The 24796-nt window shown below is 39.4% G+C and overlaps 1 protein-coding gene across 1 annotated transcript in view; it reads left to right on the forward strand.

Moving 5' to 3' along the window:
* Positions 1 to 24796, forward strand: part of Usp9x (ubiquitin specific peptidase 9, X-linked) — a 117565-nt gene that overhangs the window by 56090 nt on the left and 36679 nt on the right. The window contains exons 13-24 of the mRNA XM_013026742.1: positions 425 to 512; positions 3758 to 4100; positions 5947 to 6042; positions 7596 to 7807; positions 9513 to 9753; positions 10072 to 10221; positions 11761 to 11881; positions 15904 to 16034; positions 16472 to 16744; positions 19725 to 19850; positions 22479 to 22604; positions 24315 to 24481. Of these exons, the coding sequence (XP_012882196.1) occupies positions 425 to 512; positions 3758 to 4100; positions 5947 to 6042; positions 7596 to 7807; positions 9513 to 9753; positions 10072 to 10221; positions 11761 to 11881; positions 15904 to 16034; positions 16472 to 16744; positions 19725 to 19850; positions 22479 to 22604; positions 24315 to 24481 (2074 nt within the window). The remainder of the gene's footprint in view (positions 1 to 424; positions 513 to 3757; positions 4101 to 5946; positions 6043 to 7595; positions 7808 to 9512; positions 9754 to 10071; positions 10222 to 11760; positions 11882 to 15903; positions 16035 to 16471; positions 16745 to 19724; positions 19851 to 22478; positions 22605 to 24314; positions 24482 to 24796) is intronic.

A 24796-nucleotide genomic window follows, 5' to 3' on the forward strand; every position in this document is an offset into this window, starting at 1 on the left:
GTGGGGCCTGAACTCTGGGCCTGGGCACTGTCCCTCAGCTCTTCAGCTCAAGGCTAGCGCTCTACCACTTGAGCCACAGTGCCACTTCCGGCTTTTTTTCTTTTTGCTTATGTGGTGCTGAGGAATTGAACCTAGGGCCTCATACATGCAAGGCAAGCACTCTACCACTGAGCCACCTTCCCAGCCCCCCTGGTTGCTACTTTCTTAAGGATTAATTTTTACTGCTATCACTTTTAGATTTGCAAGAAAATGTTTTTTGTCTGTCTTGACATATATTGTAGTTCTTTTAACTCTGTAAATGTGTGTTTCATAATTGCTTCAGATTTTATGAAGCAAAAATTGATGAATAGAGATGGAAGGCCATAAGATTCTGGTGTTTACATTTATTTTGAGAGTGTAATGCATGGTTTTTCTTAATTTGCAGATCATGAAGACTATGACCCACAAACTGTCAGGCTGGGAAGTAGATACAGTCATGTTCAAGAAGTCCAAGAACGGCTTAACTTCCTTAGGTTTGTTTTATGTAACTCTTGCATTCTTTAAGACACAGATAAGGAATACAGAATGAATATTCTATATAGCTATGTCTTGGTGGTCATTTTCTTTTTTTTGTAGTAGTTGTAAAAGGAGTTTCAATTCAACATGTCAGTTTAGGAGTATAGTACAACTTGATTAATATTACCTTTTCCATCATTCTCTTGAGTCCTATATAATAGTCTTTGTGTTAACAATGGCTGTGAAAGGCAGTTCTAAATCATATTATTAATTACCGTTTTTCTGATGAGGTTCATTCTATTAAGCCAAAGTGAAATGTCCAAAGCTGGATTTGCTCAATGATATTTAATTTTAATATCCTTTTAAAATATTTGAAAAGTGCTTTTGATGATGGAAAGGTATCTTATGAATTCAAAACATGTCATATGCAAGAGTTTATTATTGTCACATGCCTGCTAACAACTGCCAAGACTACTAATGCTGCAGGAAAACCTATTGCAGTTGTTATTTTGAACCAGGTTCTAGAGAATTTTCCCTGTTAGTTATGAATGTTTTATTGAACTCTGTGCTTGTTAATTGGGAAATTTTAAATTACATAATGATTTTAACCTGAGAAAAATTCTCTAGCAGATTTTAAGAAAAGTGACATTTGTTTAAAGTGGTTTTTATGTTTGTTTTTCAATGACCTGAATAGAAGGGGCTGCCTCTCTAGATTGAAAAATGCTATCCTAGTGAACTGTTGTTACTGATGTTTGCATGTGTTCTATCCCTTTGGTTTGCTGACCAACTCTGCTTTTATATATCCTATTTCCAATGAAATTTTTCACTTGAAGCAGTTGCTTTTGTCTTTAGAAAAAAAACTGAACACACATGGGTATCTTATGCCTGTAATCCCAGCCAGGCTGAGATCTGAGGATTGCAGTTCAACGCCAGCTTGGAAAAGCAATTCCATTTTATCTCACTAGACCTATTTCCTTCTCTATAGATGAATAGGTTAGAGGTGGGACAGGATTGTTAGAACCAAATGTTAACCCTTATTAAGGTCCAAAATGTTATGAAAATATCAAATTCCCTAAAACATTAGATCCTAAAACATTTTGAAGTTGAAAGGGAACTACTAATATTAAGTACAAGCACCTTATTCTGTAGCTGAACATGCAGCTACCATTATGATAGCTAAAAATTAGATTTTAAGTTATTCAGAATAAAGTTGAGGTATTTTCTTTGTCTTAGACATGGCAGGACAGGGTAGATGGTGCATGCTAAAAGAAAAAAATTGGAAGCTAAAGAAATAGACTGTAGTTTTTCTCACAGTGGAATTCACCTTAATTGTCTGATTTTAATGGACAACTCAACAGCCACAAAATAAATAAAGCCCTAAAGAACATCACTGAATAATTGATAAACATCCTGTTGATGATTGGTATAAAATGTCTAAATCAGGGCTGGGAAGTTGGCTCAGTGGTAGAGCGCTTGCCTTGCATGGGTGAGGCCCTGGGTTCGATTCCTCAGCACCACATAAGCACAAAGAAAAAAAGCCGGAAGTGGGGATGTGGCTCAAGTGGTAGAGCACTAGCCTTGAGCTGAAGAGCTGAGGGACAGTGCCCAGGCCCAGAGTTCAGTCCCCATGACTGGACCCAAAAAAAATAAAATAAAATAAAATGTCTAAATCATACATAAGAAATTGTATTTAATGTGTCAGGTACTGACTGATGAATAATAGATCATTAAAAAGTATCAGAATTGCTGGGCGCCAGTGACTTACGCCTGTAATCCCACCTACTCAGGAAGCTGAGATCTGAGGATCATGGTTCAAAGCCAGCCCCAGGCAGGAAAGTCCTTAAGACTCTTATCTCCAATTAACCCACCAGAAAACCAGAAGTGATACTGAGGCTCAAAGTGGTAGAGAGCTAGCCTTGATAGAAAGAGTTCAGGGACAGCACCCAAACTGAGTTCAAGCCCCAAAACTGACAAGAAAAAAAGAAAGTATCAGAATTTAAATAACTCTCAATGTGTTACCTGTGAAAGACATTCAGTTAAATACCTCATTTTCCAGTGAAGCCACATACCAAAAAAGCCGTATTTCCTAGTGGGATTTTTCATTTGAAGAAGTTTGTCTTTAAAAAAAACTGAAGGGCTGGGAAGGTGGCTAGTGGTAGAGCGCTTGCCTTGCATGCTCGAGGCCCTGGGTTCGATTCCTCAGCACCACATAAGCGAAAAGAAAAAAGCCGGAAGTGGCGCTGTGGCTCAAGTGGTAGAGCGCTAGCCTTGAGCTGAAGAGCTGAGGGACAGCGCCCAGGCCCAGAGTTCAGGCCCCACAACCGGACCCAAAAAAAAAAAAAAAAAACTGAATAGGCATGGGTGTCTCACACCTGTAATCAATCTTAGCTACTTAGGAGGTTGAGATATGAGGATTGTAGTTCAAAGCCAGCCTGGAAAAAGCAAATCCATCAGTCCTATTTGCTTATTTCTAGATTAGTATGTTAGAGGTATTACTACCTATTAACCATATTTTCAGAATGACTAGTTTCAAAGACTATTTGAATTCAGCTAGCCAGTTCCATAGGGTTTATATAAAATTGGCGCCTTCATGTAGGGTTCTTGAGTAAACTAATAGCCAGTATTTTTAATACCAGATCAAAGTTGGGAAATAGGTTCTTTTGAAATAAGTAACACCATCTTTTTATCTGTGGTTAAAAATGTAATTGTTGCCTGGTGCCAGAGGCTCAAGCCTGTATAATAGCTACTCAGGAGGCTGAGATCTGAGGATCACAGTTCATAGCCAGACTGGGCAGGAAAGTCCATGAAACTCTTAACTCCAATAAACCACCAGAAAACTGGAAGTGGCGCTGTAGCTCAAGTGGTAGAGCACTTGTCCTGAGCTGAAGAGCTGAGGGACAGTGCTCAGGCCCAGAGTTCAAGCCCCACGACTGACCAAAAAAAAAAAATGTAATTGTTAAGACTACTTGTGGGTAATGGTGGGTACTAGTGGCTCAGCCTGTAATCCTAGCTATTCGGGAAGCTGAGAGCTGACCATTACAGTTTGAAGCCAGCCCAGCACAAAAGTCCATGGGACTCTTGACTCAAGTGGTAGAGTGCTACCCTTGAGCCAGAAAAGCTCAGGGACAGTGCCCAGGCCTTGAATTCAAGCCCCAGGACAGGTACCAAAAAATTTATATGTTTTAATGTATTTCATACATATATAGATTGCCTTTGAGGATAAGTTATGTAAATCTAATTGCTAATTTTTTGTTTTTCCAAGATTTTTGTTGAAGGATGGCCAACTGTGGCTATGTGCTCCCCAGGCAAAACAAATATGGAAATGCTTAGCTGAGAATGCAGTTTACCTTTGTGATCGTGAAGCCTGTTTTAAATGGTATTCCAAATTGATGGGGGATGAACCAGACTTAGATCCTGATATTAATAAGGACTTCTTTGAAAGTAATGTGCTTCAGCTTGATCCTTCCCTATTAACTGAAAATGGAATGAAATGTTTTGAACGATTCTTCAAAGCTGTGAATTGTCGAGAAGGAAAACTAGTAGCAAAAAGGAGAGCCTATATGATGGATGATTTGGAGTTGATAGGATTAGACTATCTTTGGAGGGTAAGTCTTAGGAGCTTTGTAAACATTATATCTGATGTAATTCTCAGAATAAGTATGAATTTTAACTTTATAAATTATGTATGGGTTCTCCGAAGTTTGTCCTCAGTGTCTGGGTTAGTAAACATTCATCTTTTATTTGTCATTTAAAAAGTTTTCCTCTCACCAGGCACTGCTGGCCCACACCTATAATCCTAGCTACTCAGGAGGCTGAGATCTGAGGATTTCGGTTCAAAGCCAGCTGAGGCAGGAAAGTCAGTGAGACTCTTATCTTCAGTTAACCATCAGAAAACCAGAAGTAGTGTGCTGTGGCCATTCTGGGCTGGTGTTCCTATTGCCTAGACTTAAGATACCTGTTTTCAGGGGCTGGGAAGTTGGCTCAGTGGTAGAGCACTTGCCTTGCATGCCTTAGGCCCTGGGTTCGATTCCTCAGCACCACATAAGCAAAACAGGAAAAACCCGGAACTGGCTCTGTGACTCAAGTGGTAAAGCCCTAGCCTTGAGCTAATAAAGAGCTGAGGGACAGTGCCCAGGCCCAAAGTTCAGGCCCCACGACCGGACCCCCCCCCAAAAAAAAAGATACCTGTTTTCAGATATGTTTTATTTTTGGTTGGTCGTGGGGCTTGTTCAGATATGTTTTAGAAGTGTACTGTCTTTCATAAAGCTCCATGGAAATTAATTCCCCATCCCGATTTTTGTTCAGTGTAGATCTCAGTTTATACACTGAATACTAAAGAGCCTTTATATAGATGAAATTATGAGTAGTGTGTACTTTCTTGGCACTATTTAACTGAAGACATTTATAAATACCAGGAAAGTATTGGTAAAGGCTAATTTTCCACTTTTAATTATGTTTTATATGTATGAAAGTGGGTGGGGCGGAGTACTAGTGGCTCATACCTGCAATCCTAGCTACTCAGAAGGAAGAGGATATTGGTTAATAGCCAGCCAGGGTATTTAAGTCTATGAGATACTTATCTATAGTTAACAACCAAAAATCAGGAAGTGGAGCTGTGGCTTAAGTGGTAGAGTGCTAGCATTGAGCATAAAAGCTCAGGGACAGCACCCAGACCCAAAGTTCAAGCCTAAATAGCAGCACAAAAAAGGGGGATAGGAGGGGTGTAGTTCATATGCAAGGGCCTGGGTAAAATCTTGAGTGCTCTCCCACACAAATATAACACAGTCAGACAGATTATACAGTAGGGTTTTTTCTAAAGTTTTTTTTTTTTTTGCAAATCAGAGACAGACTAAGGTATTTATTGTACTATTTGTTTTAACACTTTTGGGATTTTTTTTTAAACTCAGAATTCACATGTTGAGCATAGTGGTACACACTTGTAATCTCAGCCCTTGGAGGCAGAGGTAGGAGGGCTGCTAGTTTGAAATACTTAGCAAGACTGTCTTAAAAACAAACAAAAAAACATCCAACCAAAATGTAAAATCTAGTTGATAAGGGAAGTCTGCATTTCTTTGCTCAATGTCCCCATGTTTTCTTTATTCCCTTTCTCCTCCTTAAGCTGCTTAGCCCTGAAACAACATCTCTAAGTCCTAGGGTTCTGAACAGAGTTTAAATACCACTAATGTAATCAGATGAGTAATAAAGATTTATAGGTATTAGGGGTGGAGGAAATAGCCTTTTTTATGTATGCTAAACTGTGTTTCTTGTAGTCTTAATCAAGACCTTAAGTTACAGGCTTAAGTAATACAGGCATATTGTTTTACTTGATTGTCAAAGTCAGCTTATCATTAAACTATTAATGTATAAAATAAATGAGGATATGGTTTGTATTTAAATGTCCAACTAAGACTTTTCTTGAGAAGAATTAACACCTCAATTTTTTGAACCTAGGTTGTGATTCAGAGTAATGATGACATCGCCAGCAGAGCAATAGATCTCCTTAAAGAGATCTACACAAACCTTGGTCCAAGACTACAGGTCAATCAGGTGAGCACCGTTTAGAATTCTAAGTGTGAAAATTGTATTGTTGATAAGAACTTTTATCTTGGGCTTAGGAACATGCGTTAGGTGGTAGAACCTTTACTAGCTTGGGAAAAGCCCTGAACTCAATCCCCATTACTGCCCAAAAAAAACCTTTTTAAAAACTTTTTTCTTTGACATTAATTAGGACTTACTTTGTTTTAGTTCTTATAAAAGATATATGTAATGACTGGTATGAGGGGCTGAGAAGGTGGCTCAGTGGTAGAGTGCTTGCCTTGCATGCATGAGGCCTGGGGTTCGATTCCTCAGCACCACATAAGCAGAAAAAGCCAGAAGTGGCGCTGTGGCTCAAGTGATAGAACGCTAGCCTTGAGCTAAAGAGCTGAGGAACAGCACCCAGGGTTCAGGCCCCATGACTGGCAATAAATAAATAAATAAATATAACTGATATGATCCCAGTGCTGATGGCTCATGAGTATGATCCTAACTACTTAGGATCTGTGGTTCCAGCCCATGGAAGGGATGTCTGTGAGACTCCCAACTAACCAACAAAAGGATGGAAGTGGAGCTGTGGCTCAAGTGGTAGAGCCCTAGCCTTGAGCAAAAAAGCTCAGGAATTGGGCCTAGGCTCTGAGTTCAAGCCCCAGGAACTGGCCCGCACAAAAAAAGGCGTATGTTGGTACATGCCTGTAATCCTAGTCAGAATCAAAAGTTTCAGGCCATCCTGGGCAATGTTTATCTCAAAATATATGCTGTGTGTGCACACGTGTGTGCATGTGTTGTTATGTGTGTGTGTTTGGAGAAAGACAGACATAGACATACCATGTATATGAATCTTGTTTATTGATAACTATAGTGATTGTATTCTTTTTTCAAATATGTTGAAATGTCAGAGATTGTACTGTATTTGTTTTAATAACTAGCGCCTAATCCTATAAAGCTCATTTTTTACTATTCTAGTTTCCTTTTGGAAATGTGGGGTTCTTTTGTTTGTTTTGGTTTGGGTTTTTTTTTTTTTGGTTGGTCTTTGGGCCTGAACTCTGGGTCTCAGCTCTTAAGTTCAAGGCTAGTTAGCACTCTACCACTTGAGTCACAGCACTACTTCCGGCTTTTTCTGCTTATAAAGGAACCAAACCCAGGGCCTCACGCATGCAGGGCAAGCACTCTACCACTGAGCCACCTTCCCAACCCAAGGAAATGTGTGTTTTATTATCACTATCGATTGCCTACTTTTTTCATGGTGATGCTGAGGCTTTAACTCAAGGCCTGAGTGCTGACCCTTAGCTTTTTTCACTCAAGGCTGAAGCCACACCTCTTTCCATCATTTTGCTGGTTCTTTGGAGGTAAGAGTCTCAGACTTTGCTGCACAGCCTAGCTTCTAATTCAAAATCTTCAGATCTCATCCTCCTGAGTAACTAGGATTATAGGTGTAATCCACCAGCACCCAGCTTTTGAGATCAGCTTTAATGTTACCATCTCCATCTGGATTAATATATATATATTTAATTTTTTTCATTTCAAAGCAGTTTGAATCTTTCTCTTTGGCCCATTATTTGTAGGTGGTCATCCATGAAGATTTCATTCAGTCTTGTTTTGATCGTTTGAAAGCTTCTTATGATACATTGTGCGTTTTGGATGGTGACAAAGACAGTATTAATTGTGCAAGACAGGAAGCTGTTCGAATGGTTCGAGTATTAACTGTTTTAAGGGAATATATTAATGAATGTGACAGTGATTATCATGAGGAAAGAACAATTCTACCTATGTCAAGGTTTGTGAAAAACTGCTCAGTTGCTGCTATTCTTTAATTATTTATCTCTTATAAAACCATCTGTTTGGGGAGGATTGTTTTGTTTTCTTTTTTGAGACAGGATCTCACTCAAAATCCTTATGCCATCATGCCCAGCACAGAATTTTTTTTTTGTCTGTCCTGGGGCTTGAACTCAAGGCCTGTGTACTGTCCCTGGGCCTCTGTGCTCAAGGCTAGAGCTCTACCACTTGAACCACAACACTATTTCTGGCTTTTTCTAAGTGGTTTATTGGAGATAAAAGTCTCCCGGACTTTTTTGCCCAGGCTGGCCTTGAGCTGCAACCCTCAGATCTCAGCCTCCTGAGTAGCTAGGATTACAGGCGTAAGCCACTGGTGCCTGGCAGAATATTTTTAAATTGTTGGCTTTATTCCTCCATAGTTAGTTCTTATTTTGTTTAGGTTTAAGTCCTGTTTTTATTGACTATTTTTGTTATTTGTACTACTAAAAATAATAGCATAGTCAGATTGCATAATTATTGGAATGAAACCATAAAAGCTGCCTTGACAGATAGCTAATGTAATAGGAAATATTTTCAAGTGGTCTAATAAAATTTCTCATTAGGTTTATTCATCATTTAATAATTCAATGAGATTTATATACAGTTGCTCCCTTAGTATGATTTAATATGCCAATATAAATACCATGTGGAGTGAGTTACTAAATTTTTTTCAGAAAAAAATTACGTCAACCTTTTTGTTTATATAAACTTGTTCTCTAGGTAAAAGTTACGTTACCAATTCTTGTCTTAATTTGTGGTTTGGGGGATGTTTTGTTTGTTCAGGGATGTTCTGTTTATGTGGTTTTTTTTTTTTAATACTGGTCCTGAGACTAGAAATCAGGGCCTGGGCACTGTTGCTGAGCTTTCTTTGCTCAACCACTTGAGCCACAGCTCCACTTCTGGCTTTTTTTTTTGGTAGTTTATTGGAGGAGATAGGAATCTCACAGACTTTTTTTTGCATGGGCTGGGTTTAACCTCAATCTGCCATTGAAGCTGAGTCCTTCTCTGTAGCTAGAATTACAGGCCTGTGCCATAGGCATCCAGCCTTGTGTTTTCCCTTTTTGAAAGTCTCACTGTGTAGCCTAGACTGACCTGGAATTCTCCATCTTCCTGGCTCAGCCTACTAAGTACTGAAATTACTGGCATGCACCACCACATCCTGCATTTGTATTCATAGATACAAAAAGTACTAACAAAGAAAAAGATACTTGGTCATTGTATTTTGAAGATTTGCAATAAATGTAGGTAAAAGCAAATCAGAAGCTGGGTGCTTATGGTTCACGAACACCTGTAGTCCTAGTTACTTAGAAGGCTGGAATCAGAGGACCAAAGTTCATAGCCAGCAGAAAAGTCCATGAGATTCCTATCTCCAATTAACCAGCAAAAAAGCCAGATGTGGAGATGTGACTCAATGGTAGAGTACCGGCCTTCAGAGGAAAAAGCCTAGTGTGAGAGCATGAGGTGTCCCGAGTTCAAGCCTTAGGATCAGCATTGGGGAAGAAATCAGTTTTCATTTTCAGGATGCTAAAAATAATCATCAATAATCGATTTTGTTCTTGTTTAATAAGAAAATTGTCATTTTAAAAATTCCTAGCTTAATTTTCTTGAGAAGATTTAAATGTCTACTAAATATCATATTATCCTTTTTTTTCCCTCCCCAACTTCAGAGCTTTCCGTGGTAAACACCTCTCTTTTATAGTTCGATTTCCAAACCAGGGCAGACAGGTAGATGACTTGGAGGTATGGTCTCATACAAATGATACAATTGGTTCAGTTCGACGATGTATTCTCAATCGTATTAAAGCCAATGTAGCCCATACAAAAATTGAACTTTTTGTGGGCGGTGAACTGATTGATCCTGGAGATGACAGAAAGTTGATTGGACAATTAAACCTAAAAGATAAATCGGTAAGTATATATAGTTCCCAGACTTCTTAATTACACTAAACTTGAGAGTATTATTGTTTATTCAGTAAATGTTGATTATTTGTTAGGTATAAGGCATTGTGGTGAGGTGCTTGGATTATAAGACTAAAAAAGACATTGTGACATGATATATCAAAGAATTTCCAAAAATGAAACTTAAGTGGCTATATGAGACAATACTTTTAAGAGGTATTTGAAAGTTTACCATGTAGTTTTTTTTGGTATGTCACTAGGTTTTGGATTCTGTGTTTTAAGTTTTTTTCCCATGTCTTTGATACTGACATAGTTTATCAATTTCAGCTAATTACAGCCAAACTTACACAAGTAAGTTCCAATATGCCTTCAAGCCCTGATAGCTCTTCTGATTCTTCAACTGGATCTCCTGGAAACCATGGTAATCATTATAGTGATGGCCCCAATCCTGAAGTAGAAAGCTGTCTGCCTGGAGTGGTGAGTACATGCAGTTGTACAAGCCATTATGCTAGGATTTTTTATAATAAAAATATAGGTAGAATAATTTTTTCTTGGTATTTATAATTTAATGGGGAAAAATATCAAATTAACCATCAGTTCACAGTGGGTACCTGTTAAAGCTGATTGTAACTCAAATTTAAAACAAAAATTTTCAACAGATATGGTCATATTTATATATATAATGTATTAGAGCGTAGTTGACACTTGAATGTATACATATAGGAAAATATTGTCTTGTGTATTTGTACCATAAAATGGACTTTTTAAAATTAGAGAAGTATGTAAAGTCTTAGATTGTCAGTAAAATATCCTTATGCCCCAAGAAAAAGTGACCTCTTTTTTGCTCTTGCACTTTTCCCACAAGGGTTTTATTTGTTTGTTAGCAACTCCTGAGACTTGAACTCTTAAACCTGGGCACTGCCCTGAGCTCCTCTTGTTCAAGGCTAGCATTCTGCTACTTGAGCCACACACACAGTGCCACTTCTGGCTTTTTCTGTGATTAATTGGAGATAAGAGTCTCACAGACTTTCCTGCCCAGGCTGGCTTGAGATTGAGATCCTCAGATCTCAGACTCCTGAGTAGCTAGGATTATAGGCATGTTCACATGGGGGAACTTGTCAGCACATGTGCCAGTACTGGGGCGTGAACTTAGGGCCTGAATACTGTCCCTTAGCTTTTTCCACTCAAGATTGACACTCTGCCACTTGAACCACAGCTCCACTTCTGGCTTTTTATTGGTTAAGTGGACATAAGAATCTCACTGACTTTCTTACCTGAGCCGGCTTCAAACCAAGGTTCTCAGCCTCCTGAGTAGCTAGGATTATAGGTGTTAAAATATTAGGCACTCATGTCAGAAGAATTTGGCTCCCTACAAGTGAATTCGAAATTTACTAGGTAGCATGGCAGCCTTTTGTGTGTCGAGTCTGAGTTGAGTATAAAAGAGAAATAATTTAATAGAATATAAAAAATTATCAAAAGAAAAGTAACTATGTATGCATGAGGCCTTGAGTTCAATTACTGAGCACCACATAAGCAGAAAAAGCTGGAAGTGGCGCTGTGGCTCAAGTGGTGGGACACTAGCACTGAGCTAAAGAGCTGAGGGTCAGCACCCAAGCCCAGAGTTTACTCCCCACAACTGACCAAAAAGAAAAAAAAAGAAAGAAAAAAACACTTATTAATATACATTTATTGAAAAAAACTGTATTTTCCAAAAAAGGTAAAATTTCAGCAGAATAATACTATTGTTTTACATCTTTAAAAAAAAAGAAAAGTAACTAGAGGTTATTAGAAAAATTATTTAATAGAATATAAAAAAATTGTCAAAAGAAAATTAACTAGAGGTTACTTAAATGTGTTCAGACTGCATTATGAAGAATTTGTCAAGGTGAAATGAGGAAATCCAACCATCTTTAAAGAGCAGAAATGACATACGTAATGTTACAGATATTCACTCTTGTGGGTACCAATTCTGAAGAGTAATTTATAGGTAATTATCATGTGTGTTTTGTATTCTAGATAATGTCACTGCATCCCAGATACATCTCTTTCCTTTGGCAAGTTGCAGATTTAGGTAGCAGCCTAAACATGCCACCTCTTAGAGATGGAGCAAGAGTGCTAATGAAACTTATGCCACCAGGTAAGAATTTTTAAATGGTGATAAAAGTACATGCCAAACAATAAAGGGATATACTAGCTAGCAAACTCCATGCAAGAAGAATTGGTAAACTATAGCCCAAAGGTGAAATCCATCCCACTACATCTGTTTTTTGTTTTGTTTTATTTTTTTGCCGCTCCTGGGGCTTGAACTCCTGGACTCTGTCCCTGAGCCTTTCTGTGCTCAAGGCCAGCACTCTACCAGTTGAGCCACAGTGCCAATTGCGGTTTTTTTCTGTGTATGTACTACTGAGGAATTGAACCCAGGGCTTCATGCATGCTAGTCAGGCACTACCACTAAGCCATTTTCCTAGCCCCCACATCTGTTTTTGTACATTCTAGAAACATAAGAAAGATTTCTAAATTTTTCGATTTTTTTTTTTCTTTTTTGCCAGTCCTGGGGTTGAAACTCTGGACCTGAGCACTGTCCCTAAGCTCCTTTTGCTCAAGACTAACGCTTTACCATTTGAGCCACAGCACCACTTCAACTTTTTCTGTGATTAGTTGGAGTCTCACAGACCTTACGTTCTGACCACAATCCTCAGATCTCAGCTTCCTGAGTAGCTAGGAATATAGGCATGAGCCACCAGCGTCCAGCTTAAATTGCTTTAAGAAAATTAAATGAAATATTATTTTGTGACATGAAAATTACGTGAATTTAAACTTTAATGTCATATGATAATGTCATAACCAAAGTTTTATTTGTAAACAGTCATGCTTATTTATTCACAAACTTTATCTTCAGCTACTTTTGTTTTGTTTTTTTTTTTGGGGGGGGGGGAGTCCTGTCCTGGGGCCTGAACTCTGGGCCTGGGTGCTGTCCCTCAGCTCTTCAGCTCAAGGCTAGCGCTCTACCACTTAAGCCACAGCGCCACTTCCAGCTTTTTTCTTTTTGCTTATGTGGTGCTGAGGAATCGAACCCAGGGCCTCATGCATGCAAGGCAAGTGCTCTACCACTGAGCCACCTTCTCAGCCCCTACTTTTGTCTTGAAACAGTAGACCTCAAAAGAGATCATGTCTTTCAAGCCTAAAATACTTAGTCTCTGGCCCTTTACAGAAAATGTTTGTCTCCACTTACCCTATCCTATGGATTATGTGTCAACATCATTGCTCTTATTCCTTTGAAACAGTCACTTTCAACTTTAGCCTTTTAACAAGTTCTCACAATAACTTTCCATTATTTTGTACATTATATAATGAATCCCTCTTTTCTTTTTTTTTTCCTGAATAGTTACCTGAAGTCTAGTAACTGCCTCTATTGTGACTTACTATTAAACTTCAGATTTCTCTGGATAATTTAATGTGTCTGTCTGATAATTTTAAAAGTGTCTGTGTTCTCTTTCTACATGCAACAGCAAAAATAAACTCTTGTTCCATAGTAAATAAAGAATATTTTGCTTCACCAAATAGAATTAAGTTGCTTTTCTTCATAAGAGCTTCCATTTCCCAGTGGCTTACACCTTTAATCTTAGCTACTTAGGTGGCTGAGGTCTGAGTCATCCTGGTTCAAAGCCAGCCCTAGTAGGAAAGTCTCTGAGACTCTTAATCTCCAGTTAACCACCAGAAAGCTGGTACTTCCAATGTGGCTCCAAGTGGTAGGGCATCAACCTTAACAAAAAAGTTAACAGATAGCAACCAAGCCCTGAGTTCAAGCTCTAGTACCGGCACACACACACACAAATTAAACTTCCATTTTATAGCAGTTAACAGCAGTTTAGTATAACTGTATCTTCAAATATACTCATGTCTGCCAGGGGCAGTTGGTGTACACTTGTAATCCTTGCTACTCAGGAGGCTGAGATCTGGGATCAGTTTTGAAATTACCCCAAGTAGGAAAGTCTATGAAACTCTTATCTCCAATCAACTACCAAAAAACAGAAGTAACAAGTGGCAGAGCACTAGCCTTGAGCATGAAAGCTCAGGGACAGTGCCCAGGCCCGGAGTTCAAGTCCAGGATCAGCCAGAAGCAAAGCTGTGACTCAGGTGATATAGGAATAGCTTGAGTACAAAAGCTCAGAGAATGACAATGCCCATGCCCAGAGTTCAACCCAGCACCAAAAAAAGAGTTGACATCTATTATAAGTTCTTCACTGATGAGATTGCTTAAACCTCATCACATCTCTCTGTGGGAAGTACTTTTTTTTTTTAGAGTGTATTGGTCCTGAGGCTTGAACTCAGAACATAGGTGCTGTCCCTGAGCTGCTCAAGGCTAGTGCTGTACCATTTGAGTCACAGCTGCACTTCCAGCTTTTTAGGTGATTAATTGGAGATAAGAATCTCACTTTCCTGTTGAGGTTGGCTTCAAACCTTAATACTCAGATCTCAGCTTCCTGAGTAGCTAGGATTGCAGGCATGAGCCCCCAATGCCTGGTAGAATTACTTTATTTAACAATATGTTGCTTTATTATCATGTAATTGCTTAGACTTGAGTATATTGTAAAAGAAACTATCTTTGGATGACAGCATTATGAGTGGTTTAAATTGTTTCCATCTTAACCTATTTCATAATCAAATGAACATATTTCAGGGACCTAAAATCATTTTAGTACACAAAAAGCTGAAATGGCTGCAGAATGGTCATTTGTTTGGTTCAGACTTGTCAGATGAATAAATTATAATCTGAAACCCATTAAACATCTTGCTTAGAATTCAGAGCTTCCTTTTCCTGAGTCTCTTTTCTCCTCTTTGGTTCCATTCTTCACTTGGTATTTTGAAATTCTCATGTATAGCTGTTAGTTGTATTAATTGGTTTGTTTTTAGGGAATAGGTTGTCACTGTTTTTATGTCTTAAGAGTTTAGGTCCAAGCTCTTCGTGCTGACAGGATTTTTTTCATGATGAAATGATTTATCTGCTAGGATCTTAGCGTAAAAGGAGGGGGAAATCTAAGTCCCCAGTAATTATAGTTCTGCTTACTTTGAGGTAAAAATTAGGCAGGTTTTTTTGTTTTTGTTTTTGTTTTTTGTCGGTCGTGGGGCCTGAACTTTGGGCCTGGGCGCAGTCCCTCAGCATTTCAGCTCAAGGTTAGCACTCTACCACTTGAGCCACAGCACCACTTCCATCTTTTTCTGCTTATGTGGTGCTGAAGAATTGAACCCAGGGCCTCATGCATGCAAGGCAAGCGCTCTACCACTGAGCCACCTTCCCAGCCACCAGGCAGGTTTTCTGTTTCCTTTTGAGAGTTTAGTTTCTTGGGTACCACTATGTCTCTTTAAGTGAAGCAGGCTTGTTAAAACATAGTGTCACAGAAATGATGAGACAAAGGGTGAACAAAAGCAGCAGTGATACTCACTAGACACTGTTGAACTATAGAACTTGTGGGTGGGGACATGATGGGAAAAACTGGGAGATCGAAGAAAGGGATAAAATTGTTCAAAAAGAAATGTACTCTTCATCTGACTTACATAACCCATTTGTACATCACCTTTACAATGACAATAAATTTTAATATATAATGTCATTGGGCTGGGAATGTGGCTTATTGGTAGAGTGCTTGCCTAGCATGGGTTCGATTCTTCAGCACCACATAGATAGAAAAGGCCAGAAGTGGTGTTGTGGCTCAAGTGGTAGAGTGCTAGCCTTGAGCAAAAGCAGCTCAGGGACAGTGCCCAGGCCCTGAGTACAAGCCCATGACTGGCAAAGACAAACAAAAAAATATGTAATATCATAGAAGTAAGTAATAGAGAAGTTAAAAAGTAAAGCTAATTATTTTTTCTTAGTATATGGTGCTTTGTTAATCTCTGGCAGCTGAGAGGGCCATGTTGTGTAGAGACTGAAAGACTTGTTTGTTCCTTTGTACTTGAGCTAAATGATTAAAAGGCCCTTCATAGGGTTTATTTCTTTGGGGGTCAAAGGTAGATCTGTTTCTGGATTTTTAAATTTTTGGAGCTTGTGGTTCAACTGATTTGATTGCTATTTCATTTTAAATCCTATTCAAAATCTCAGTGCAGTATTATGAACACATGAATGAATTATATTTTGTTTTGAACCATTTCTCTTTCTTACAGATAGCACAACAATAGAAAAATTAAGAGCTATTTGTTTAGACCATGCCAAACTTGGAGAAAGCAGCCTTAGTCCATCTCTTGACTCACTATTCTTTGGTCCTTCAGCCTCACAAGTGCTATACTTAACAGAGGTTAGTATTTTCCTTTTGAATTTATTTTTAAGTGTGATTGTGTGTGCGTGTGCACATGCACACATACAGTACTAGGGCTTGAACTCAGGGCCTGAGCACTGTCTGTGAGCATTTTTGCTCAAAGCTAGCACTTCTTTATGTTTAATTGGAGGTAAGAGGCTTATGGACTTCCCCTGGCTTCAAGCTGAGATCCTCAAATCTCTGCATACAGAGTAGATAGAATTATAGGCTTGAGCCTCCCAACTAAATGAGATCTTTAAAATCTGTTGTAGAAGACTATAGATAAGCATGTAATAGGACATTTTTTAAATGGTCACAAATGTCTTGGCTGTAATGATAGGTGATGTACAAGTTGTTGTTTTGTATGTGTATGTATATATGTGTGTATTTTTTAATACTTTTACACAGTTCTTTCTCTTTTTTTCTTTTTTTTCCAGGTCATCTATGCCTTGTTAATGCCTGCTGGTGCACCCCTAGCTGAGGATTCCTCTGATTTTCAGTTTCACTTTTTGAAAAGTGGTGGTCTACCCCTTGTCTTGAGTATGCTAACAAGAAATAACTTCCTACCAAATGCAGACATGGAAACTCGGAGGGGTGCTTACCTCAATGCTCTTAAAATAGCCAAACTGTTGCTAACTGCCATTGGCTATGGCCATGTTCGGGCTGTGGCAGAAGCTTGTCAGCCAGGTGCAGAAGGCGTGAATCCATCGGTAATACAGACTTTTAAGCTCCCTGTTAACAGTAGATAGTAATTTTTTAAATTATATTTCTTGATAACTTGAAAGTATACCATTCAAGATTGACTCAATGTTGAAAGTTCTTTCCAATGAATACCTTGTTAATATGTTATCCTCTGTTAGACTGTATTTGTATTTAAAGTGCAAATGCTCTTCACTCTAAGAGGGCAGTTCCCCCTCTGCCTACTTAAATCTTCCCTGGCTCTCAGTTACTTTAAACCTAACCCCATGTCTCTTATTATCTTGTGCCTAGCAGATAACTAATGACACAGATGATAGAAAAAAACATAGTTGATTTAACCTGTTGTCAGCTTCCCTTCCCACTTTAATCAATTTAACCTCCAGTTCTGACCTTGTTCTGACTCTTTCTTTGCCTTGGTATGATACCCTGATCCATGTCACAAAAGTCCTCAAGACATGACAGAATTTGATATTTATGAGAGGTTGGTTTGACTAAGTTATTGGTGAAAGAGAAAAGTTCAGAGGGGGGGGGGGTATGTGTGTGTGTGTGTGTGTTTGTGTGTTACTGGGTTTGTACTCAGCCTCATGCTTGCTAAAAGTTCAGGTGTGTGTGTGTGTGTGTGTGTGTGTTACTGGGTTTGTGCTCAGCCTCATGCTTGCTAAAAGTTCAAGTGTGTGTGTGTGTGTGTGTGTGTGTGTGTGTTACTGGGTTTGTACTCAGCCTCATGCTTGCTAAGTATCTCACCTGAACCAGGCATGTGTGTGTGTTACTGGGTTTGTACTCAGCCTCATGCTTGCTAAAAGTTCAGGTGTGTGTGTGTGTGTGTGTGTGTGTGTTACTGGGTTTGTACTCAGCCTCATGCTTGCTAAAAGTTCAGGTGTGTGTGTGTGTGTGTTACTGGGTTTGTACTCAGCCTCATGCTTGCTAAGTATCTATCACCTGAACCGGGCATGCAGCCCTTTTCATTTTAGTTTTCATATATACTCTCTGTCTTTTGGCCCAAGTCATCCTTCAACAAGTTCTCTCCTCTCCTCTTGAACAACTGAGATTTTGAGTGTGTACTGCCCAGGCTTATTCTTTAAGATGGGGTCTCTTCCTTTTTTGGACTATGCTTGCCAAAATGGTGATCCTTCCTATCTGTCTCCCAAGTAACAGATTAAATTTTCTTTAGAGATGGCTTAGGTCTTGAGGAAGAAACAATCCTGTGATGAGGAGGGAGGTCAAGTACCTAGATTTTGGTCCATTGTTAATGGTACTGAAGCTGTGGCTCAAGCCTTGAGCAAAAAATCTAAGGGATGCTGCCTAGGCTCTTGAGTTCAAACCCCAGGATTGGCACCAAAAAATAATAAAGATGAGTTGATTTTTTTTTTGCCAGTCCTGGGCCTTGAACTCAGGGCCTGGGTGCTGTCCCTAAGCTCCTTTTGCACAAGGCTAACACTATGATTTGAGCCAGAGCACCAATTCTGGCTTTTTCTGTGATTAATTGGAGTTAAGAGTGTCATGGATTTTCCTGCCTAGGCTGGCTTTAGATCTTGATCCTCAAATCTTAACCTTCTAGGTGTAAGCCACCAGTGCCTGGCAGATGACCTAAATTTTACATTGGTTCTTTCACTCTTAAGATCATTTTGTTAGGGCCAAGGGCTAACTTGGTTGTACCAGGGAATGAAATCAGGGCCAGGTGACTTGAGCCACACTCCTACCCTATTGTTAAGATTTTTTTTTGCCAGCCCTGGGCACTGTCCCTGAGCTTCATTTGCTCAAGGCTAGCACTTAATCACTTGAGCCACAGTGCCACTTCTGTTTTTTTTTCTGTTAATGTGGTACTGTGGAATTGAACCCAGGGCTTCATGCATGTTAGGCAAGTACTCTACCACTAGGCCACATTCCCAGCCCCTTGTTAGGATTTTTTTAAGAGTGCTTTTTAATTGGCTAAAAGAATACAGTTTCTTGTTAGGCCAAAAACAAACAGATTTTTGCCGTTCTACACTATCTCATGCCTGTGGATCAAGATTCAAGGACAGCCTGGGGAACAGCAGAAAACAGAAGTGTGCCTTAAGTGGTAGAATGCCATTCTAGCAAGCTGAAAGACCTGAGTTCATACCCCAGTACTGCCAAAAAAATATTTTTTGTCTTGATCCCTAATATGAGTGCTTAATAAAGAGTACACACACATACACACACTCACACTCATGTGCTTCCCTTTTTTACCCTTCCTTCAGGACTTAGAGAAAGGTAACTCTCTCTCTCTCTCTCTCTCTCTCTCTCTCTCTCTCCTCTCTCCTCTCTCTCTCTCTCTCTCTCTCGTGCTTCCATTTTTTACCCTTCCTTAAGGACTTAGGACTTACCTAATTGCTTCTAATATTAAAGGGCACACAGTCAACAGGAAACTAAATGTAAAATATAGGAATATCTTAAATGATGTTATAAAGTGAAAACTTGGAAATGCCTTAGTCAATTTATTGCTTCTTATGCATAGATTTACAAAAGTAATATTATTAAGTAAAAACTTCCTTTTTTCTGAGGTGCTGGTCTTTGTTTTTTCCCTTTTCAAAATAGAATTTGGTAAGGCTTCAGATATAATACAGAAACCAGACATCTGAAGAAGAAAAAAAATAGAATTTGATTATAGTGGTGAATATGAACAAGGTCTTCCTGGAAGCATGTATGTAAAAGATGTGAAATTCTTTGCTGAGTCTAAATGAGGTTGGACTCAGTCTATTCAATTTATAGTTTTTCTACTGCAAGCCAAAGTGAACCCAGATGTAGAGACCTGGGTTGGGTTAATCTAGAATGGAGGTTTGTAGAGATATGACAATGGAAGTGCACACCGTATTGATAATGCGAAGTGAATTTTACATAAGCCACTCCAGGTGATACAGTAAATATATGGTAGGACCTGTTCTTGAGGGAGAGTTGATGGATGTAGTATAGATGGTTGTTTCTAGTTACGTACAGATTATTTGCTTAAGCAAAATGGTTAACATTTTTCAGGTCAACCAGGTTATTCATGATCAAGCAGTGGTGCTACAAAGTGCCCTTCAGAGCATTCCTAACCCATCATCTGAATGCATGCTTAGAAATGTGTCTGTTCGTCTTGCTCAGCAGATATCTGATGAGGTTAGTATTTTAAATTATACTCACACACATACATACGCATATGTGCATACACATTTAATGTGTTATAAGGATTATTAAAAGGATAATTTTAATTTTCCTTGACTCATTTTACTCAAGTATAGATAAAAATTCCCTTTAACATCAGACTTTTTTAAATTTTTTGTGCTGGTACTGAAGCTTGAACTTAGATCCTTTGTACTCTCCCTTTTTTGCTAACAGCTGGTACTCTACTACTTGAGCCATTCCTCCATTTCCAATTTTTTGCTGGTTAATTGGACATAAGAATCGCATGGACTTTACTGCCTTGGTCTGGCTTTGAACCTTGATCCTCATATCTAAGTTTCCTGAGTAGCTAGGATTACAGACCTCAGCCACTGGCCGGTGGGCAGGCAGGGAGGGGGGTTTGGGGGGTAGTGAAGGTGGGTTTTTTTGTTGTTTTTTTTGGGGGGGGTCCAGTCGTGGGGCTTGAACTCTGGGCCTGGGCGCTGTCCTTCAGCTCTTCAGCTCAAGGCTAGCGCGCTACCACTTGATCCACAGTGCCACTTCCGGCTTTTTTTTTCTTTTTGCTTATGTGGTGCTGGGGAATCAAACCCAGGGCCTCATGCATGCAAGACAAGCGCTCTACCACTGAGCCACCTTCCCAGCCCCGGTTTTTGTTTTTTGTTTTTTGTTATTGTTGTTGTTTGTTTTTGCCAGTGCTGGGGCTTCAACTTAGGGCATCAACTATATGTATATGTATATATATGTATATGTATATACATATATATACATATATATATACATATATATATACATATACATATATATATACATATACGTAACGTATTTCCAAAAGTACATAGATTAGGAAATTTTGACAAATATATATATATATATGAATAGTGCATGATTTATTTTATTTTATTTTTTTGTCGGTTGTGGGTCCTGGGTGCTGTCCCTCAGCTCTTCAGCTCAAGGCTAGCGTTCTACTGCTTGAGCACCACTTCCCGCTTTTTCTGCTTATGTGGTGCTGAGGAATCAAACCCAAGGCCTCATGCATGCAAGACAAGCACTCTACCACTGAGCTACCTTTCCAGCCCTGCATGAAATTTTTTTTTCTGTGATTCTGGGCATCATTATCTAAACCAGGATCTCATGCATGCAGCCCCAAAACAGAATAGTTCTGTCATTTTTTTCTTAAATCCTTTGCAATTATCTTCTTGTCCCAGTTAATCACTGATCTTTTTGTTCCTAGAAGAGTTTTTATTTTCTAGAATTTTTTATGTATGTGTACTGGTCCTGGGACTTGAGCTCAGGGCCTGGTGCTGTCCCTAGCTTTTTTGCTCAAGGCTAGTGCTAGACCACTTGAGCCACCGCTCTACTTCTGCTTTTTTTCTTTTTGCTGGTTAATTGGAGATGAGTCTCACAGACTTTCCTGCCCAAGCTGGCCTTGAACTGTAATCCTCAGATCTCATCCTCTTGTAGCTAGGATTACAGGTGTGAGCCACCAGGGCTTGGCCTTTTCTAGATTTTTTTTTTTACACAAATGTGCCATATAGAGCTTTCATGGTTACACACCTGTAATTCAGTACTCAGGAGGCTCATGACTTCAAGGCCTGTCTGGGCTACATAGTAAGACTCTGTCTCTAATAAATTAAATAACAATTGAATGGTTACTTTGAGAATTATTTGTTTTATGGATAAATTTTTTTTGGTTGGGGGGGGGGTCCAGTCATGGGCCCTGAACTCTGGGCCTGGGCGCTGTCCCTCAGCTCTTCAGCTCAAGGCTAGCGCTCTACCACTCTTGAACCACAGCCCCACTTCCAGCTTTTTTCTTTTTGTTTATGTGGTGCTGAGGAATTAAACCCAGGGCCTCATGCATGCAAGGCAAGCACTCTACCACTGAGCCACCTTCCCAGCCCCCAAAATAAATTTTTATTGCTAAATATTGTCCCATTATGAATAGTCTTTCATATACTTATCAAGACTGGAATTGTTAGACTGATCAAGATACATTGTACACATAAATTGACATGTTAAACTAAAGCCCATTTGTAAAACAATTTAAAGATAATTTTTTTAATTGTAAAAAAAAAGTTGCTTGCCCTTTTGTGACAAAAGCTGCTATGAATATTTTGTGCAACTGTTTGAACATAGGGTTTTTTTTCTTTTTTTGTCAGTCATAGGGCTGAACTCGGGGCCTGGGCACTGTCCCTGAGCTCTTTTGCTCAAGGCTAACACTCTACCACTTTGATCCACAGCACCACTTCAGGTTTTCTGGTGGGTAATTGGATATGAGAGTCTCACAGAGTTTCCTGTCTGGGCTGGCTTTGAACTGCGGTTCTCAGATCCATTCTCCTGAGTAGCTAGGATTACAGGCATGAGCAACCAGCACCCAGCCTTATTTTTCTTGAGTAAGCAACTGAGAGTGATATGATTGTCATCTCAATAATCTTAAGATATTAAAATAGTTCAGGACCAGGTATTAACATAACATACTTTGTTATATTGCTGTGGGACAAAAAACTTAGGAACTTAAGACACAATATATGGCAATTTGTGTTTTATTTATAAGGAGAAATGTTTTGATCTTTTTAGTGAATTCTACTCTAATACTCCTTTCGGTTTTAAATATTCATTATCTTGTAGGCATCAAGATATATGCCTGATATTTGTGTAATAAGAGCTATTCAAAAGATTATCTGGGCATCAGGATGCGGAGCATTACAGCTAGTATTTAGCCCAAATGAAGAAATTACTAAAATTTATGAGAAGGTAAGAATTATGACAAATATATTCCTTTTAAAAATAAATGCTGCCTAATTACACATTTACTGTTTACTATCTATAAAAATCTAGTCACTTGTTTTTAGTTGTGAAAAAATTCACTGGTAGCTATCATTCCAAATTTAGTAAAAATTTCATTTTGGAAAGTATTTTTAGAAACCTACTATGAAGGGCTGGGAAGTTGGCTCAGTGGTAGAGCTCTTGCCTTGCATGCTTGAGGCCCTGGGTTTGATTCCTCAGCACCACATAAGCAAAAAGCCGGAAGTGGCGCTGTGGCTCAAGTGGTAGAGTGCTAGCCTTGAGCTGAAGAGTTGAGGGACAGCGCTCAGGCCCAGAATTCAGACCCCACAAGCGGACCCCCCCCAAAAAAAGAAAGAAACCTACTATGAAGCTACTTATTAATGGGTTTTTTATGTTGTTTTGTGCCACTAAGGGCTTGATTGAACTCAAGGCCTTGTGTTCTTAGTTAGCTTTCCACTCAAAGCTGGTGCTCTACCACTTGAGCAATACCTTGAATTGCTGCATTTTGCTGGTTAATTGGAGATAAGAGCCTCAGATTTGTCTGCCAAGTCTGGCTTCAAGCTCCAGTCCTCAGATCTCAGTTTCCTGAGGTAGCTAGGAGTATAGGCGTGAGCCACTGACTCCTGCCTGAACCTGTGTTTTTCTTCTTACTGGGATCAGACATAATTGTCTCACAATGAATTTGCTTTCTCTTATTCTTTTTATTTTTTTTATTTTTTCTTTTTTTTTTCCAGTTGTGGGGGCTGAACTCTGGGCTTGGGCGCTGTCCCTCAGCTCTTCAGCTCAAGGCCAGTGCCCTACCACTTGAACCACAGTGCCACTTCTGGCTTTTTTCTGCTTATGTGGTACTGAGGACTCGAACCCAGGGCCTCATGCATGCAAGGCAAGCACTCTACCACTGAGCCACCTTCCCAATCCCTCTCATTCTTTTTATTATTTCATCATTTTCAGTCCTGTGTAAGTTAGTGTTTTGTTAACTGTCAATTATTACATTATGGCTTTTTAAGTGTTTGTGGATGTGGATGTGTATGCACATGCTAGTATCATAACCTGAGCTATACCTCTAACTTGCCTTTTTTTGGTACCAGTCCTGGGGCTTAAACTCAGGGTCTAGGTACTGTCCCTGAGCTTTTGTCCTCAAGTCTAGTACTCTACCACTTCAACCACAGCTCTACTTCTGGCTATTTTGTGGTTATTTAGAGATAAAGAGTCTCTCAGACTTTCCTGTCTGGGCTGGCTTTGAACCATGTTCTGCTGATCTCAGCCTTCTGTGTAGCTAGGATTATAGGCATGAACCAGCAGCACCCAGCTAGTCAGGTTTTTTTTGTCAATCATGGGGCTCAGATCTCAGCCTCCTGAGTAGCTAGTAGGAGATAAAGGAAGGAAGATCACAAGTTACAAGCCTGCCTTGCCTTCTAGTAAGACTGCCCCCCCAAAAAAATAGGATGACTAAAGTTGTAGCTGGAGTGGCAGTGCCTGTCTAGCAAGCACAAAGCCCTGAGTTCAAACCTTAGTTCAGAGACAGATTGATTGCTTGACTGACTGACTGACTGACTTATAAGGAGACTTTGAGGTTGTGTGGTTTGAGTAGGAAAGTTTTTAAGCACTAACTTAAAGTTGTATGAGATTTTTTTTCTTAAATGCGTCTCTAGGTAATTTATTGTTATAAATTTACAGACTAATGCAGGCAATGAACTGGACTTGGAAGATGAACAAGTTTGCTGTGAAGCATTGGAAGTGATGACATTATGTTTTGCCTTGATTCCAACAGCCTTAGACACTCTAAGTAAAGAAAAAGCTTGGCAGACATTCATTATTGACTTATTGTTACACTGTCACAGCAAGTAAGTATCTTTTTTAAAGAAATGTGATTTTATTTTTGTAAGCAGAATTGAATTAATTTATGCTGCCATTATGGCAGAAATCAAATAATCCATTCCCTTTGGCACATTGGTGTTGAGGAAGAGGTGTGTGTGTGTGTGGCTTGAACTCCTAGGCCCTGTCCCTGAGCTCATCAGCTCAAGACGAGCCCTCTACCACTTGAGCCACAGCGCCACTTCTGGTTTTCTGGTGGTCAATTGAAGATGAGTCTCATGGGCTTTCCTGCCTGGGCTGGCTTTGAACCATCTTCAGATCTCAGCCTCCTGAGTAGGTAGTTA

This window comes from Dipodomys ordii, unplaced genomic scaffold, assembly GCF_000151885.1.
Source record: "Dipodomys ordii isolate 6190 unplaced genomic scaffold, Dord_2.0 Scaffold96, whole genome shotgun sequence".
NCBI classification, from domain to species: Eukaryota; Metazoa; Chordata; class Mammalia; order Rodentia; family Heteromyidae; genus Dipodomys; species Dipodomys ordii.